Source organism: Lithobates pipiens, unplaced genomic scaffold (assembly GCF_037356315.1).
Source record: "Lithobates pipiens isolate NorthernLeopardFrog02 unplaced genomic scaffold, aLitPip1_a1.2 Scaffold_18, whole genome shotgun sequence".
NCBI classification, from domain to species: Eukaryota; Metazoa; Chordata; class Amphibia; order Anura; family Ranidae; genus Lithobates; species Lithobates pipiens.
The window spans coordinates 141,499,489-141,516,130 of NW_027507758.1; the positions used below are offsets into that span (position 1 = coordinate 141,499,489).

Genomic DNA, 16,642 nt, shown 5'->3' on the forward strand with positions numbered 1-16,642 from the left:
CCAGTTTTTATTACTGTGTCTGTATTAGAGAGATTCACCCTCTCTATTTTTTTCAGCTTACCAGTTCCTTTGAAAGTGAAAGTAAAAGGAAATCCCAATCCCAAATCTTCCGATGGGGACACTAATCTGGTGACCCCAAGAGATGCCCTTAAAGAGGAAGTAAACCCTGATGAGTTTACTTCCTCTTTCATTCCCTGCAAAGGCAAAGCATAATGGACTACTATGCATCGCATAGTAGCCCATTATGTGTCACTTACCTGACACAGGAGCCAGCGATGTCACCACTGTCCCCTGTAGTCCGGCGCATCCATCTTCTCGGTGGGGTCTCGCTGCTCCGCCGCTGTCATTCGGCGAAGCCGCGATGACGTCACTCCCGCGCATGCGCCCAGGAGCCGATACGCGCGGCATCTTCGTCTTGACGGTGCCACGCTCAGTGCGCCTGCGTGCCGCTGTCTACGGCGCATGGGCCGTAGACAGCGGTGCCTGTCTTTCGGCAAATATCTCCTAAACCGTGTAGGTTTAGGAGATATTTCTTGGACCTACAGGTTAGCCTTAATCTAGGCTTACCTGTAGGTCAAAGTGTGTTGTAAGGGTTTACAACCACTTTAATTTGCAAGGATTTGCTCTAACTTCCTGCTTAGCTATGGGACAGGAAGTAAAGGTAAATCTCCCCAATGGGAAAAAGATGGCAGGAAAAACAAACTTTACAGGAGTTATAACCCTGCCTCTATCCAAAATGAAAAAAAAAATGTTTTGCTTATAGTTCTACTTTGAGACATATCCTGTACCCTCAGTGGATTGAAAAATGGGGGAAGGGAAAAGAGAAATATGCAAGCAGTCCACTAATAGACGGTCAAGTACAATACATGACCAGTTTGATTTCACAACTGTTTAGGTGTTGTCGCTGTAACAGTATTGCTTAAAGGGAAAGAAAAATAGGTACCCGGTTAGGAGGATACCAGATGAGAGGTTACTTTCAGCAGCAAAAACTAGATAAAAAAAACAAATTATGTAATAGATTTATTTTGTTTACAAATATAAATTCATAGTATCAAAAGATTAAATTTAGAAAAAGTGCAGTGTTTTAAAAAAATGATTAAAGAGGTTGTAAAGGTACGTGTTTTTTCACCTTAATGCATTCTATGCATTAAGGTGAAAAAACATCAGACAATATTGCCCCCCCCCAGTACCCCCATTTTACCTGACCCCTCGAAAGTCCCGTGCTCGCCCCCGACATCCTCTTCGCCGCTCAGCCTGGTCGTTGATTGGTTACAGTGGATGGAATGAAAGCAGCGCAGTCATTGGCTCGCGCTGCTGCTAATCACATCCAATGATGCAGCGTGCCGGGGGCGGGGTCGAGTGATACAGTGAGCTGCTATGGCCGCCAGTTGTATCACGGGAGTGCACCCGTAAGCATTGCACATCATGAAGGTGTTGAGTCCTTGCGGGTGGGAGCCGAGACAGCCGCCGAGGGACCCCAGAAGAGCAGGTTCGCGGCCACTCTGTGCTAAACGAGCTGCACAGTGGAGGTAAGTATAACATGTTTGTTATTTACAAAAAAAAAAAAAAATTATCTTTAGTGATCCTTTAACTACAATGTAGCAATGAATTAATCACAGTTCAACTGGAGGAAGAGCATCCCGAGGAAATAAAGGTAGGAGAGAAGAATAGCTAAGGCATACAAGCAGTATGACCAAACCAAAGAAATTCCCAGCTCAGCTTACCGACCAGCCTGCTAACCAACCGAATTGTCCTGTCTAACAGTATGCATTGAAAACAGGCAGTATGGTGGATGCAGCACATGCCATGCCCAGCTCATGGGGCACAGCACACTGGACAGAGCACTCAACAGCACACACATCCAGCACAGTGGACACAGCACACATCATAGGGAATCCCGTCACAACGCTGGAACATACAGTAATTACTGGCTAACCCTGCATCATTATAAAAGTCTCAAATAAAATATTGCGTTTTAATCCTAGTTACTATAGCGACTCTTACCGAAGATCATACCATGTATTAACATATAGAGAAAGATGAAAACATGGGTACCTTAATGCAAACACGAGTCTTCAGTATACTTGAACATCCCGTTTGGATGGCGTAGTCCAGGGATCTGCAATTAACGGACCTCCAGCTGTTGCAAAACTACAAGTCCCATCATGCCTCTGCCCCTGGGTGTCATGCTTGTGGCTGTCAGAGTCTTGCTATGCCTCATGGGACTTGTAGTTCTGTAACAGCTGGAGGTCTGCTAATTGCATATCCCTGGCGTAGTCTCTGTTTGCACATTATTAAAGCCTATATGTGCTGCTGTCTAGAAACTCATGTAAATAAATTGCTTGAGGACAAACATCTGCTACTTTTGTCAAACAGAATACATGTTGCCTTCCCTGGTAACAAGTGACAAACCGTATATTCTAATGCCAAAATCTCACCAATTGTTTAGGAAGTTTCATTATGCGATATAGATGCCACCAAACGTTAAAAATATTTTTAACACTGAAATAGAAGAAAATACGACTTCATATAACAACTCACACTTATGGCCAAGTTACATGGATGATACTGTTAAGGTGTCGACCATCCGGCTGCAACTGACACCTTCCGTAAAAGATATCGCCTGTTATACTCACTGGTGAGGTCACGGTGGTGGAGTAGACATCTGGCTGTATTGTTCAGTAGGGAATCAGCTCCATAGGGGAAGGTAAGAGGTCGATTAGCAATCCTGTTGCTGTAAGCTATCTTAGGAGGCATTGTCACTCATGTCACATAGGCCTTATATTTGAATAAACATCCTCATTCAAATTTAACAGTTCTGGAATTACACACACATCATTGATGGTTACTATATTTGTATGGATTTGGAACCGTTTTTTTTTTTTTTTTTTCCATTTTTATTGTAGCCCACAATTATTATTAGAGGTTGATAATAAAATATGCAGATAAAGAATTAATTTTGCACTTATTAACGATTAAACAGACACATGTCCAGGATTAAAGTGTTACTAACCCCACAACAGTAAAATCAGTCTGTATATGCAGTAAGGTATGTTTGTTCTACTTATTGTGGAACCTTATTGGTTAATCCTCTGCATTGTGTAAAAAGGCTGTTTAATTCGGTCTTCTCTGATCCTCCCCTTCTTTTACTGTCCCCAATCCATCTGCTGATAGTAGAGCCCTAGACGCTCTGCACATGCTCAGTGTAGTGGCATGTATTGCTAGATATATATTTTTTTCTCTTTTTTTTTTGAGGGTGCATGTGATCAGCACAGCGCCAATAGGCACTGCCCAGACAGAAGGTCAGGGGTCATGCAGCCTCATTGGATAGTCAGAGAAGAATGAAAACCCTCCTACAAGCTTCAACCAATGCTTAGCCGGACATTGATAGAAGTCATAAGACTCTAGGCTATATACTGCTGATGAGAAAGGGTATTTAGCAGTTTATAATTACTAAAATGATTGCATTTCCATGTTCTCTGTACTGTGGGAGACCAGATATACCATACATACTTGGCACCTTATGCTTGCCTTCCCTTTGCTCCCTCTTCACTCTCTTTGCCACCGGGAGCAAGATGTAAGCTCCAAGTTAATCCTACTACGGTTTACTTCCTCTTTGTTTCCCTGCAAAGGCAAAGTATAATGGGCTACTATGCATTGCATAGTAGCCCATTATGTGTCGCTTACCTGACACAGGAGCCTGCGATGTCCCAGATTTCCTCGCTGGCTGGAAGCGTCCATCTTCCTTCCAAGGTCACGGACTCCAGCTCTGTGACTGGCCGGAGTCGCATGATGTTACTCCCGCTCGCGCGCGCGGGAGCCGCCAATCATGGCATGTCCTTTAATGAAAACGGCACGCCGTGACCCTTCTAAAATTTGCATGCGCCGAAGGAATCCTCGTACGGGGAATTGTAAATATATCTTAAACCATGTAGGTTTAGGAGATATTTACAGCACCTACAGGTAAGCCTTAATCTAGGCTTACCTGTAGGTGAAAGTGTGTTGTAAGGGTTTACAACCACTTTAAAGTGATTGTAAAGTTTCTTCTTTTTTTTTTTTTCATTAAAATAACAAACATGTTATACTTACCTGCTCTGTGCTGCTCTGTGTTGTTTTTGCACAGGGCACCCTCTTCTCCTCAGGTCCTGGCCTCTCTCTCCTTTTGAGTGGCTCTACAGCAAATAGCTTGCTATGGGGGCACCCCAGCCGAGCTGCAACTCGGACACTGAGCTGCCATTTGGCCCTGCCCCCTCTCTCTCCCGATTGGCTGAGTTTGATTGACAGCAGCGGGAGAGAGAGTTCTGGACGGCTGAGGCATTCGTGGACATCACTGGATAGAGAGGGGGCTCAGGTAAGTATTAGGAGGGCTGAGGCGGGCTGCTACACTCAGAAGGCTTTTAAAGATGAAAACTCTTCTGACTTTACAACCCTCTTAAGCTGTTTGCCTGGAGTTCAGCTTGAGCTTTATCTTTAAACGTTGCTGTTGGAGTTATCTTTTATTCCCCACTAATGCCATTTAAAGCTCAAAAAGTTTATTAAGATCCAAAAGTATACAAAGTCTGTATCAGAGCTTGTAGTTAATTATGGATGTACATGGCTAAACCTCAATTAAAAATCGAATTAGCATTTGAAAGTTTATAAAGATAGTACCTGATATCATTGATGTTTTATGTCTCATGCTTCAAACACTCTAGTGTTGCTCATCTAGGAACCTTTGTTCTTGAATGAAATAAACACAGAAGACAATATAATGTAGATATTTTATTTTCAGTTTAAATGTTTATTTTAATATTTGTTCGTCTGCCAAGATTGTTATATTAATATCCCACACTTGGCTACCAAAGGAGCAAAACATGGCAGCATTCTGTACTCTTCACTTCTGACCGTTTATTTCTAATGGCAATTCTTATATTCTGCCGTATCTGTTCAAATGTCCTTTTGATTATGAAAAAGTAAAGCACAGAAAAGTCAAACAAAATTAGAGCTTTTGACCATGACAACTAGTCACTATTCATCCTTCAAACAAAACTAAGATTCTTGTTATGGCTACCAGCTTCATTTATTTATTATTTATTACAGGTACTTCTATAGCACTGCTTTATATATGTATATTGTACATTCACATCAGTCCCTGCCTTCTAGGACCTTACAATTAGAGGTCCCTTACTCACATTCATTCACTCATTCATTCACTCATTCATTCACTCATACATTCACTCATACATACATATACTATGGCCAAATTTAGATGGGAGCCGATTACCTACCAGCATGTCTTTGGATTTTGGGCGGAAACTGGAATACCCAGAGATAACCCGCACAGGGAGAACATGGAAACTCTGCGTGGGTAGTGCCATGGTTGGGATGCCTCTTTTTGTCTGCATTAAAGTAAACCTGACTTGGCCTAATTTGCTTCTAAGGTACAAAATACGAAAAAAAGCCACTCAAAAACAATATCTCTTTTAATATTAACTTATTACATTGGGACTCTGACCTCTAATTACAACTAGTAAAAGAAATATATTCAAAAGGCTTCATGTAATCCAACCATACAAAACTTACATTGTATTAAAAAAAAAAAAACTTTATTCATCAAATGATTATATCACCCATATATAAGGGGAAGACCCCACAATGCACAGCCCAATAAAAACATTTCAAACCTCCTTGCAACGGCCCTCATCTTTTTCTTGTATCTGATGTGTAATATATCTGCAAGTACTTGCCCTCTGTCCACGTTGACATTAAAGTGGACCTTTATCCAGAAATATGACTTTCTTTGAAACAAATTCATACTAATTCATACAAAAAAAAAATTGCTGTATTAGTGTATAACACCCCCCTTAACTTTAAGAGGGAAGTTTCAGGAAAAAAACTTTCCACAACCCCCTGCATAACACACAGCCCCCTGCATAGTACACAGACCCCTGCATATTCCATAGACCCCCCGCATAGTACACAGACCCCTTTCATTATAGCCTCACCCCTCCTCCTCTCCATCTCAGGAGACCCCCAGACTCCTGGGACAGCATTGCCAGCATACTATAAAGTATAGAAAACATCACTGCCAGCCCCTTCTCATACGCCGCTCCTCCTGTGTCACTCATTGTAAATCAAAGCTTCTAAATACCTCCTTTAATGCCGTGGACCCGGTCATCTGACTGCTCTCCTCTCTTTCATTGATGGTCACATGACCGCTCTCCTCCTTCAATCAAAAGCTACACTCGAGGAGGAGAGCGGCCAGAACGAGCAGCAGTAAAAGAGGGATTAAGAGACTTAGATTTACATTAATAGTGACACAGGAGGAACAGTATATGAGAAAGAGCTGGCAGTAATGTTTAAAGTATGCTGGCAGCGCTGTCCCAGGGCCAGGACTGATACCCTCCCAATGGGTGAAACCTGGAGCGGACCGTCCAATCCCCGCCCCCCATTGGTAAATTTAAAAAAAATAAAAAATAAAAACACAAAGGCACAATTTACCCTCTGTTTTCAGGGTAAAAAAGTGCATGTTATACCCCAATAAATACGGTAATTAAAATTATATAAAATTGTGCTTGCATAAAAATGCATATAAAAAAAATGAGAAATTAATTTTGCATAAAAATGCATGTGTACCTTAATTTCATCACAATTTGACATACAGAAACAGTTGATAAATGTTACAAAAGCTAGTGACCATAAAACCAATCAGTGCAAAAATATATTATTTTAAAGCAGTCCATGTACTCTGCCCTACGCATTTCTCACACTTGCATGTCCTCAGGAGCTCATCAGATGCATTAAATGAACTTGAACTTTTACTCCCACTGACCACCAAGCCTGAGACATTGTCCACTCCCAATGACCCTGGGAAAACAGTAAACTGGCCCTTTGCATAGAGGACAGGCGGCTCGCTATTTACCACCTGTCAAAGGCAATGAGAGATTTTGCAGTCTATCCCCCCTCCTTTGTATTTCCCCAATCTCTCTGCTGTCCTTATTTAATTCCACATTCTCAGCGTATCATTAATTTAGATGCCGTTGATATGGCAAGCGCTATGAACAGATTAAGTGTTCCTCCGAGAAGGTAAATAAATAAAAGCACTGGCTAATCAGGCAGATGGAAAGACAAAGTGTGATTAATGAATTAGTCATCTGTGTTTGTGTTATTCATTAATCGCCTAACAGGCCTGGTCTGACAGCATTAAAAGTCGCCTTGCATTTTTACATGTAATTTTTCATTGCAATATTGCAGGCACAGGGCTGGGTAAAGGGTAAAGCCAGAGTGGCAGTTACCAAAGGTATTGCAATAAACATGATCCTTGTTTTATGAGTTATGGAGCTCCTGAACTGGGACAAACATGCTGCCAGTAAAGTGTTAGGGTCAAGACATCTGGGGAATAGAAGGATTAGAATGACAGCTTACATCATAGTGGCTGCAAATCTGTTCTGACAGGTTCCTCTCAAAGGCCTCAGTAGTGGTTTGCATAGATATCAATCAGCACTGTGAAAAAGTCGGTACTGTTGTGTTTAGGGATACAGTTCCATTCTTTGTCTTTCTGTGGGTTGCTGTTTAGTAAAACCTTTTGGGTATAAAGAGACAAACTACATTTTAAAAGGCATTTCTCATTCATGAACAAATAAAATGGGCAATGATGATTGGGTCAATCCAGATTTTCACCCATCTATAAATCATTGCCGAGCTCTATCCAGTCTAAAGAGATTTTATAAAAAAAGTGGCCTGTTCTGGTAGTGAATCCTGCCGTATTCACCTTAAACATCTCACTGTACCAATTTGAAGACGTTCATTCAAAGACTCTGCAAATAGGAAGTCTGAGATGCACTTATAGGCTCTTATTACACTTGCAGGCCCAGCTCTGCAATTAGCTATTGCTGCAATTTCTGTCTGCCAAACTGCAGATAACTGGGTTAGGGCAATGAACAACCAACACAATCCTGTTTTCCAGGACCCTACTTTAACTGAGCCATTACAGCAATTATCTCCTGCCCTGCTCTTTTGTGTGGACGCCTTGGAACAAGGAAGGACACGAATTTCCAGAATGGTTCGAAACTCCATTCACATGCTCAATATATTGTGGCTGAAAGCCTGTTCAGCTGAAGCTGCTTGTAAAAGACACCCCATATGTACTTGTATGCCCTTTGAAACAGGATGTCTCTTTGGTGAGGCATTTGAAAAACTAATCAGAGATGTTACAGGAGGGAAGTTCCTTCATCCGCAGTGGAACATTAAAAAAAAAAAGAACCTTCTTTTTAGTCTCTACCTCTTTAAAGTGGTTCTAAACCCTTACACTTACACTTTTACCTACATTTAAGCCTTATTACCTGCACGGTTTATGAGATAATTACCATATACCCATGCGCCAACGTCATCGACACATGTGCGCTAAAAGGGCACGATAGTGTTGTTTCTATAGGGCTCGTGCCACTTCCAACTCCAGCCAGTCACAGAGCCGGAGTCTACGGCCCCAGAAGGAAGAGGGGGAAGATGGACGTGGCCACCAGCGGGGACATTGCAGGCTTCGTTTGCAGGTAAGTGGCAATGCATACTAGCCCATTATGCTTTTACTTTGCAGGGGAATAAAGAGGAAGTAAAACCCATTAGGGTTTACTTTCTCTTTAAAGTGGTTGTAAACCCTTACAACCAACTTTGACCTACAGGTAAGCCTAGATTAAGGCTTACCTGTAGGTCCAAGAAATATCTCCTAAACCTACACGGTATAGGAGATATTTGCCGAAAGACAGGCACCGTAGACAGCGGCGTGCAGGCGCACTGAGCACGCCACGGTCAACAGCGATATGCCGCGAGTGGCGGCTCCCGTGCGCATGTGCGGGAGTGACGTCATCGCGGCTTTACTGAATGACAGCGGCGGAGCATAGAGACCCACCGAGAAGATGGATGCGCCGGACAACAGGGGACAGCGGTGACTTCACTGGCTCCTGTGTCAGGTAAGTGACACATAATGGACTACTATGCGATGCATAGTAGTCCATTATGCTTTACCTTTGCAGGGAATAAAAGAGGAAGTAAACTCATCAGGGTTTACTTCCTCTTTAAAACCCAGTGCACCTCAATACTCTACCCAGGCTTCAACTTAAAAACCTAAGTTCCACCTTTCCATTCAGTGTAAGGCTTGGCCCACAAAGTCCACCATATCTTCTCCAAAGACCTTTTCCCAATGAAGGTCCTTAGAATGGAGGGATGTCTTTTTACAGTGTGTCTTTTTATAGGTCACAGAGGACTTAGACCCATGGGTTCAATCAGTGGTTTGAAAAGGTATAAAATAGAATTGAAATCTATACCCCCTTTCTTCTTTCATTTCAACCAGAATCTGCCCATGAACAGATCAGATTTGCAGAATGCCATAAATTGTCTTGTATTATAAACAAAACGAGTGAGGGACCATTGGGAAGCACAATAGACACTTGTTAACCCTAAATATACTACGGTGCCGTGTCCCAGAAGATTCTATATGTAAAGCGAAAAATATTTGAACCACAGTTCATGGACTTTATAGGCACAACTACACCAAATAAAATACAAAACTTTATTGATGCACAATAAATATTCAAGACCATACAAGTTTAGACAGTAGCATTCTGCACCATTTTTTGCTGAGGGTGGTGGTCCAGATATATTTGTAGTGTATAATGTATTATTAGACGGAAAGTCCAAGTCGATAGAGGGCTCCACCACCCCTTCACCGAACCAAAAGGTGCTAATGTAGAAATACTACCTAAAAGGAGATTTTAAAAAAAAACAATGATAGCGCACATATAGTAACAATGTAATTACAATAATAGCATAAATATTATACAACTTCAGTGAACTTGCAATAACATTGGTTGGAGACAACATCCTAAGTGCCGGTTCACACAGGAGCGACTTGTCCAGGCGACTTAGCCGCCTGACAAGTCGCGCTCCGTTCTGTACTAGAACCATTCTAATAGGAGCGACTCAAGTCGCTCCGACTTAGAAAAAAGGTTCCTGTACTATTTTTGGGGCGACTTCAGGTGACTTGCATTGACTTCTATACAGAAGTCATTTTGCAAGTCGCAGCTGAAGTCGTGTGCAGGTCGCGTCTGTGAGTCGCGCTGCAAGTCGTGCTGCCCCTGTGTGAACTGGGCCTTAGCATAGCGTGCCACATGACATACCATAAATCATATAGCAAGATCACATTCAGGAGATGTCCATCATTATTTAAGTCTATAGTTGGTCTAGAGGCAGGAGAGGGTGGCGGGGATAAGAGAAAAAAAATACCAATTACTTCAAAGTTCTAAATCCCAACCAATCTGGACACACAATCCAAAGCATCATAACCTACCTAAACAAAAGTAATGCCCTGTACACACGGTCGGACATTCTGACCACAAAATCCATCAGATTTTTTCCGACGGATTTTGGCCGAAACTTGTGTTGCATACACACGGTCGGACAAAGTTGTCGGATCGAGGTGACGTTTGTTGCGTACGATGGGAATACGTAGAGGCTAGTAGCCAATAGCTTTGGTCTCATTATTTAATCTGAGCATGCGTGGCACTTTGTCTGTCGGAATTCTCTCCAAACGATCAGAAAATTCAGATCGGATTTTGTTGTCGGAAAATTTTAGATCCAGCCCCAAAACTTTTTCCATCGTAATTTCCGACGGAAAAAGTCTGATAGAGCCCACACACGATCGGATTTTTCGACAACATGATCCGATCAGAACTTTTCCATCAGAATTTCCGACCGTGTGTACAGGGCATAAGGATGTAGACCGTATAATAAATATGGTAGTTTTGATTATTCCCATATAATTGACAACCTGGCATATATCAAAATCTATCCACACAGATAATTGTACAGTAAATGGAAGAAAAAGAGGAAGTAACTGCACCATCCTCTAAAAAAACAAAACTAAATATATCGAGAGACACACAATGGTCAGCAAAAAGGAGGATACACAGGCGGTTAGGAAAAAGATCCCCATTATTACAAATGGTTTTCACCAAACAATTTTGCAACTGCTCGTGCCAACATGAGGGACCTCCAAGGGCATAGTAATGGACAGGCCAAGGGTATATCCCAGTTAGAAGAAATGTATCTGTACACAAAAAAAGGATAAAATCAATAGCCACCATTAACTACATATATTCTTCATCCCTATGCTTGCCAATCTATCCCATGTGTTTCTGGAGGTATGACCATTGTTTACTGGGATGATACCCTGTATTACGTCCTGCCTTTCTATCACTGGCTAAGTTAATGTGACTGTTGAATCCCAGGTAAGGGACATAGAGGTTTCTGAGTCTGTCATTCCAACTTTACTGAAAGCAAGAAAGATCTACTATCGTAGACATGAGGGGAACTCCCTAAAAGGGTTCAAAGGGTGGTTTCTGCAGGGCAGAGAGAGAGGCACTTCAGTCCAGAGAGATTACGCTCTGCCTCACATTCTGGCATTCCTATTATCAGGGCTTGACCAGAACTTGTCCTCAGTAACTCACAATGGACAGGTTTCAGCCTTGCTCATTATTTTCAGAAACCTCAGGCTTAGCTCGTCCTTGTCAAACCTCTTTAAATATGAAATCTTGTAAGTTTTTATGATGTAATCTTTTATTCAGCCAGCACATGAAGCTTTAGGCAAATTTTCACATGTACCTTTCTCTACATAAAGCTTGTTGGGGAGGAAGGTTTGTTTACAGATTTCATAGATTAAGCTGCAATTCACAAACTGAGGTGGATGACTCCTCCCCTTATGCAGAAATCAGTTGGAAGTTTCAGTCAGACAAAGGAAGGCACAAAGCAGGCAGCTACAAAAACCATTATACTGTAGCTCTTTCTGAAACATCCACTTGAAGCAGATCTAGCTTAAAAAAACTTTTTCAAAATGTGTAAAGCTATATTGTACATTACCTAACATGCATGCATTTGATATTAAGCAGCAGTATTTATAAAAAAAAATTCCAGTCCAACAAAACTGCATTTACATTAGTTCAGTGGAAATAGAGGCAAAATCTGTTATTAGGCTATTTTCCATCAAGGAAAATAAAGGAGAGTTAATCCGTAAAATACCATATTATGGTCATTAGATGTTGCTCGGAAATTATAGTAAATTTCTATTCATTTTTTTATGATTATCCACTCCATCTAATGGCTCTCCATGGTGGTAATTTCCTGAGTCACTGTATTCTTTTTGAATGAATAACATTCAGCCTGGAGAGAAAATAGCCTAGGAACATTCAATTTTGCCCCCGTTTATACAGAATGGATGGGCCTGCAGTTTCACAGGATGAATAGCTATGCATTTTCTTTTTTTTACAGATGCACACCTTAAAGTGGAAGTAGCATCAGATATGTATTATGTTATATCATGTTTTCATGCATGCAAGGAATGTGTTGGTGTAACCCTGTTTTTTTTTATTTTTTATTTTTTTTTAACCTCTTCTATTACTTCCTATTTACTCCTACCTTTCTCTCCAAAAGGACAGTGCCTTCCTGGCATCATCCATGATCAGCATCTAAATTTACCATCTGAATGATTTCTGGGGGAGGGCCTCCTACTGCTTGCCACATACTGATGACATTCTTTCAGATTCTTCCCCTCAGCATGGGCAGTGATGCCTGCCTAGAGCTCTAGGAATGTTTTTTTTATGATAAAAGGGTACACTTAAAAAAAAAAAATAAAAAAAAAAATGGTTGCTGTATATATAGTTTAGAATTTATAAACTTGTTGATAGGTCCGCTTTAGTCAAAAAATATATCATGCTAAGTACACTTTAACTTACCATTGCTTCTCAAGTTAGCTGCTTTATCTCAGTTTATTATTTCTTTATGTTTAATAAAAGCTAAATAGTCTTTTGAAATAAAAATCCAAATTGCATGATTTACAATTTGGATGACAGTAAGTATCATATTTTTGCACTGAATTGTAGCCTACAAACACTCATACATGAAAAATGACTTGCTTTATCATTTGTCTAAACATGAACCTAAAATAACTAAGGCGGTTTAAAGAAAAAATGTGATGTACTGTTCTGAAATGACCTTAATATCCACATGCTGTTAAGACATGTAGTATTTGCGTAAGTTGACTTGCAGTATATATATATATCACACATGAATTAAAAAAAAACAGTGATGTAGTTTGTACCACAAAAAAAGTGTATAGTAGCAAATTAAAGAAGTCCAAACAGAGGCACTAACAAAGTGTTTAGTTAGCACACAGATTCCGGGCATGTGTAGGTAGAAAGCCATAGCTGAAGGTGAGAATGGCTAGAAATGTAGTATAGTAGAAGGTGATCATGGCTCAGAATTAAGCATAGTGGGAGGTGATCATGCCTACAAATGAGGCCTAGTGGGAGGTGATCATAGCTGGGAATAAGTCCTAGTTTGAGATGATCATAATTGGTAAAAAGACATAGTGGGAGGGGATTATGACTGATAATAAGACATGGTTGAAGGTGGTCAAGGCCGAGAAATAGGCTTATTTGCCATGATTGTAGCTGGGAATAGACATATTTGGCTGTAATCGTTGCTGAGAATGAGGCATACTAGGAGGTGACCGTGGCTCGGAATAAGGCATAGTGGGAGGTGATTGTGGCTGGGAATGAGGCATAGTGGAAGGTACTCGTGACACGGAATGAGGCTCACTAGAAGGTAATTGTGTCTGGGAATGGTTCATATTTGTCTGTGATCGTGGCTGGGAATGAGGCACAGTGGGAGTTGATCATGGATAGGAATGATTCATATTGGAAGGTGATTGTGTTTAGAAATGACTCATATTGGACTGTGATCATGGCTGGCAATGAGACACAGTGGGAGGTGATCGTGGCTGGGAATGAGGCATGGTGGAAGGTTAATGTGGCTGGGAATGAGGAATAGTGGGAGGTGACCATGGTTGAGGTGGGTGAGGACTGTTTATGCTAGATGAGGATTAGGAGTAAAATGTGAAATTTTCAAGGTTAGGGAAAGTGGTAGATGATCATGGTGGGGAAGGGAAAAGGACAGGAAGTGATGTATCGGTAAGTAATTTGTTTGCAAGCTGATTGTATTGGATAAGTAAGATGGTAGAGTGGGAACTGATCGAGTAGTGGGGGGCAGGGAGAGGGAGCAAAATCTGATCACATGGAAGGGGGGTGAGGTACCGCAACAGCTGATTGGAACATAGAGCATTACTCCTTTAAGCCCAACTCCAGGAAACTAGTAAATTCTTACTTGCAGCAAGGCAGCACCCACACTACAATTGTTGACTACTTAGTAGTACGTATACGTAAAGTGCTTTTACCCTCCCCTACAATAAACAAGCAGTTAACCCTTGCAATCCGGGTGGAATTTTCAATTTCCCATAGATGGGCTTTAAAATATCTCTAGCTTCATTCAGCCCTACAATAATGGCAATACTTCATGAGATATCAGTTGAGGAGAGCAGGAAAAAGAACCAACTTAGGGGGAAATAAAAGTAAAATTTATGAGAAATATCAGCTTCCATAAGTTAAATAGACATTTCATATAAAAAAAAAAAAATACCAATTGCCCAAAAATCCTCATGAGGTAAACTTGGCCAATGTAGTGTCCCAATTCTATCAACACAGTCTGTGAGATCAAACCCACAGTTTTGCTGGCACCAGATTTTAGCTAGATTTCTCCAGGCCATGTATTGAATTGCAGCATGTGTGGCTCACTTAAGCTCTCAAACACCTAAAAACCTGGATTGTAGTTTTATGATGTCTTTGAACAAACCAGCTGCCTGAAATACAAAGTAGACTTTTAAAGTCTAAAGTGTAAAGGCATGAAATCCAGGATAAGGATGTGTGTTATAAGCAGTAATCTCTTAAATGTCTCAACAGTTGAAAATCATTTTTTTTTTTCACTGAATTTTCCAAACCATTTTATATGCAAATTCAGTATGTAAACAAGCAGATGTCACTAAATTATATATTCAAATTGTATTCCTGAACTGCAAGTAAATATGTGTTACTTTTACATACTGTATTTGTATCACATAATTTAATGCAAATGACATAGTTTATTAGTTAATACAATTACGAAGACAGGAAAATGTTTAACAATCAGAGTGACGGATATATATGTTCTTTCCAGTTGGATATGCAGTAATGAATGCTTTAAAAACAATTGAATGAAAACTTCTGGACAGGGTACAATAGTAAAGAAACATTAACCTAAACAAATAACAGGTTTGGTTGGTCCAGCAGCATCACATCCCCAATCGAATACAGATCACCTGCAGATTTTGTAAGTTTGCCCACTTAAAAAGAAATTAAGAGAGTATAATTTTTATCGTAGGTGTATTTTAAATAATAACTAAATATCAACCAAAAATCCAGAAAAACACATGATACAAATGTTATAAATGGAGTTGCAGTTCAGTGAGTAAAACAAGTATTTGATCCCCAAGCAAAACATGACTTGGTGGAGAAACACTCATTGGCAAGCACAGAGGTAGGACGTTTCTTGTAGTTGGTGACCAGGTTTTCACACATCTCAGGAGGGATTTTTGGCCACTCTTTACAGATCTTCTCTTAATCCTTAAGGTTTCTTGGGTTTAGCTTGGCAACTCGAAAGGTTCAGCTCCTTCCATAAATTTTCTATAGTTATAAGTTCTGGTGACTGGCTAGGCCACTCTATAATCCTAATGTGCTTCTTCTTGAGCCACTCTTTTGTTGCCTTTAGTGGTATGTTTTGGGTCATTGTCATGCTGGAAGACCCATCTTCAGTGTTCTGGTTGAGGAAAGATGGTTCTCATCCAAGATTTTACAACACATGACCACTTCTTTGGCCCCTCGATGTCAGCCTGTACCTTTAGCAGAGAAACAGCCACAACACATAATGTTTTCACCTCCGTGCTTGGCTGTAGGGATGTTGTTCTTAGGATCATAGTCACCGTTTTATTTCCCTCCAAATACGGCGGGTCAAGTTAATGCCAAAGAGCTCAATTTTGGCCTCATCTGACAACAGCACTTTCTCCCAATTCTTCTCTGACGGCGTATTGTGTTACCAGTGGTGTGTTTAGTGGCTGTGCTCCCAACTGCCTTAAGATCATTCACAAGCTTCTCCTGTGTAATTCTGGGCTGATCCCTCTCTTTTCTCATGATCATTCTGCCCTCATGAGGTGAAATCTTGCATGGAGCGCCAGACTGAAGGCATTTGGTTATTTTGTATTTCTTCCATTTGTAAATAATTGCTCCAACAGTTGTCTCCTTCTCACCAAGCTTCTTGCTGATGGTCTTGTAGCCCATTCCAGCACACTGCAGGTCTACAATCCTGTCCCTGACATCCTTTGACAGCTCTTTGGTCTTGCTTATGATGGTGGGTTTAAATGGAAGAAAGATTCTGTGGACAGGTGTCTTTTATACACATAATTGCCATTAGGAGCACCTTCCCAAATTGACAGAACTAATCTGTGTACCACAGGAGCACATACTGTATCCAGTCTGTGGGAGCCAGAAGTATTGTTGGTTGGTAGAGGATCAAATACTTATTTTACTTACTGAACTGCAACTCAATTTATAACATTTCAATCATGTATTTTTTCTGGAGTTTTGGTTGATATTCTGTCTCTATCATTTAAAATACCCCCATGATAACAATTGTAGACCCTTTATTTCTTTGTAAGTGGATAAACTTTACTAAATCTGCAGGGGATCAA

The 16,642-nt window shown here is 40.8% G+C and overlaps 1 protein-coding gene across 5 annotated transcripts in view; it reads left to right on the top strand.

Annotated features, from left to right (window-relative positions):
* DTD1 (D-aminoacyl-tRNA deacylase 1) overlaps positions 1–16,642 on the top strand; it is a 204,176-nt gene that overhangs the window by 65,408 nt on the left and 122,126 nt on the right. The window contains exon 5 of one of the 5 annotated variants that reach the window (XM_077486206.1): positions 12,460–12,598. The exons of the other annotated variants lie outside the window; for them this stretch is intronic. Within the exon in view, the coding sequence (XP_077342332.1) occupies positions 12,460–12,498 (39 nt within the window). The 3' untranslated portion in view covers positions 12,499–12,598. Of the gene's footprint in view, positions 1–12,459; positions 12,599–16,642 lie in introns of those variants that run through there. 5 annotated transcript variants of the gene reach the window in all.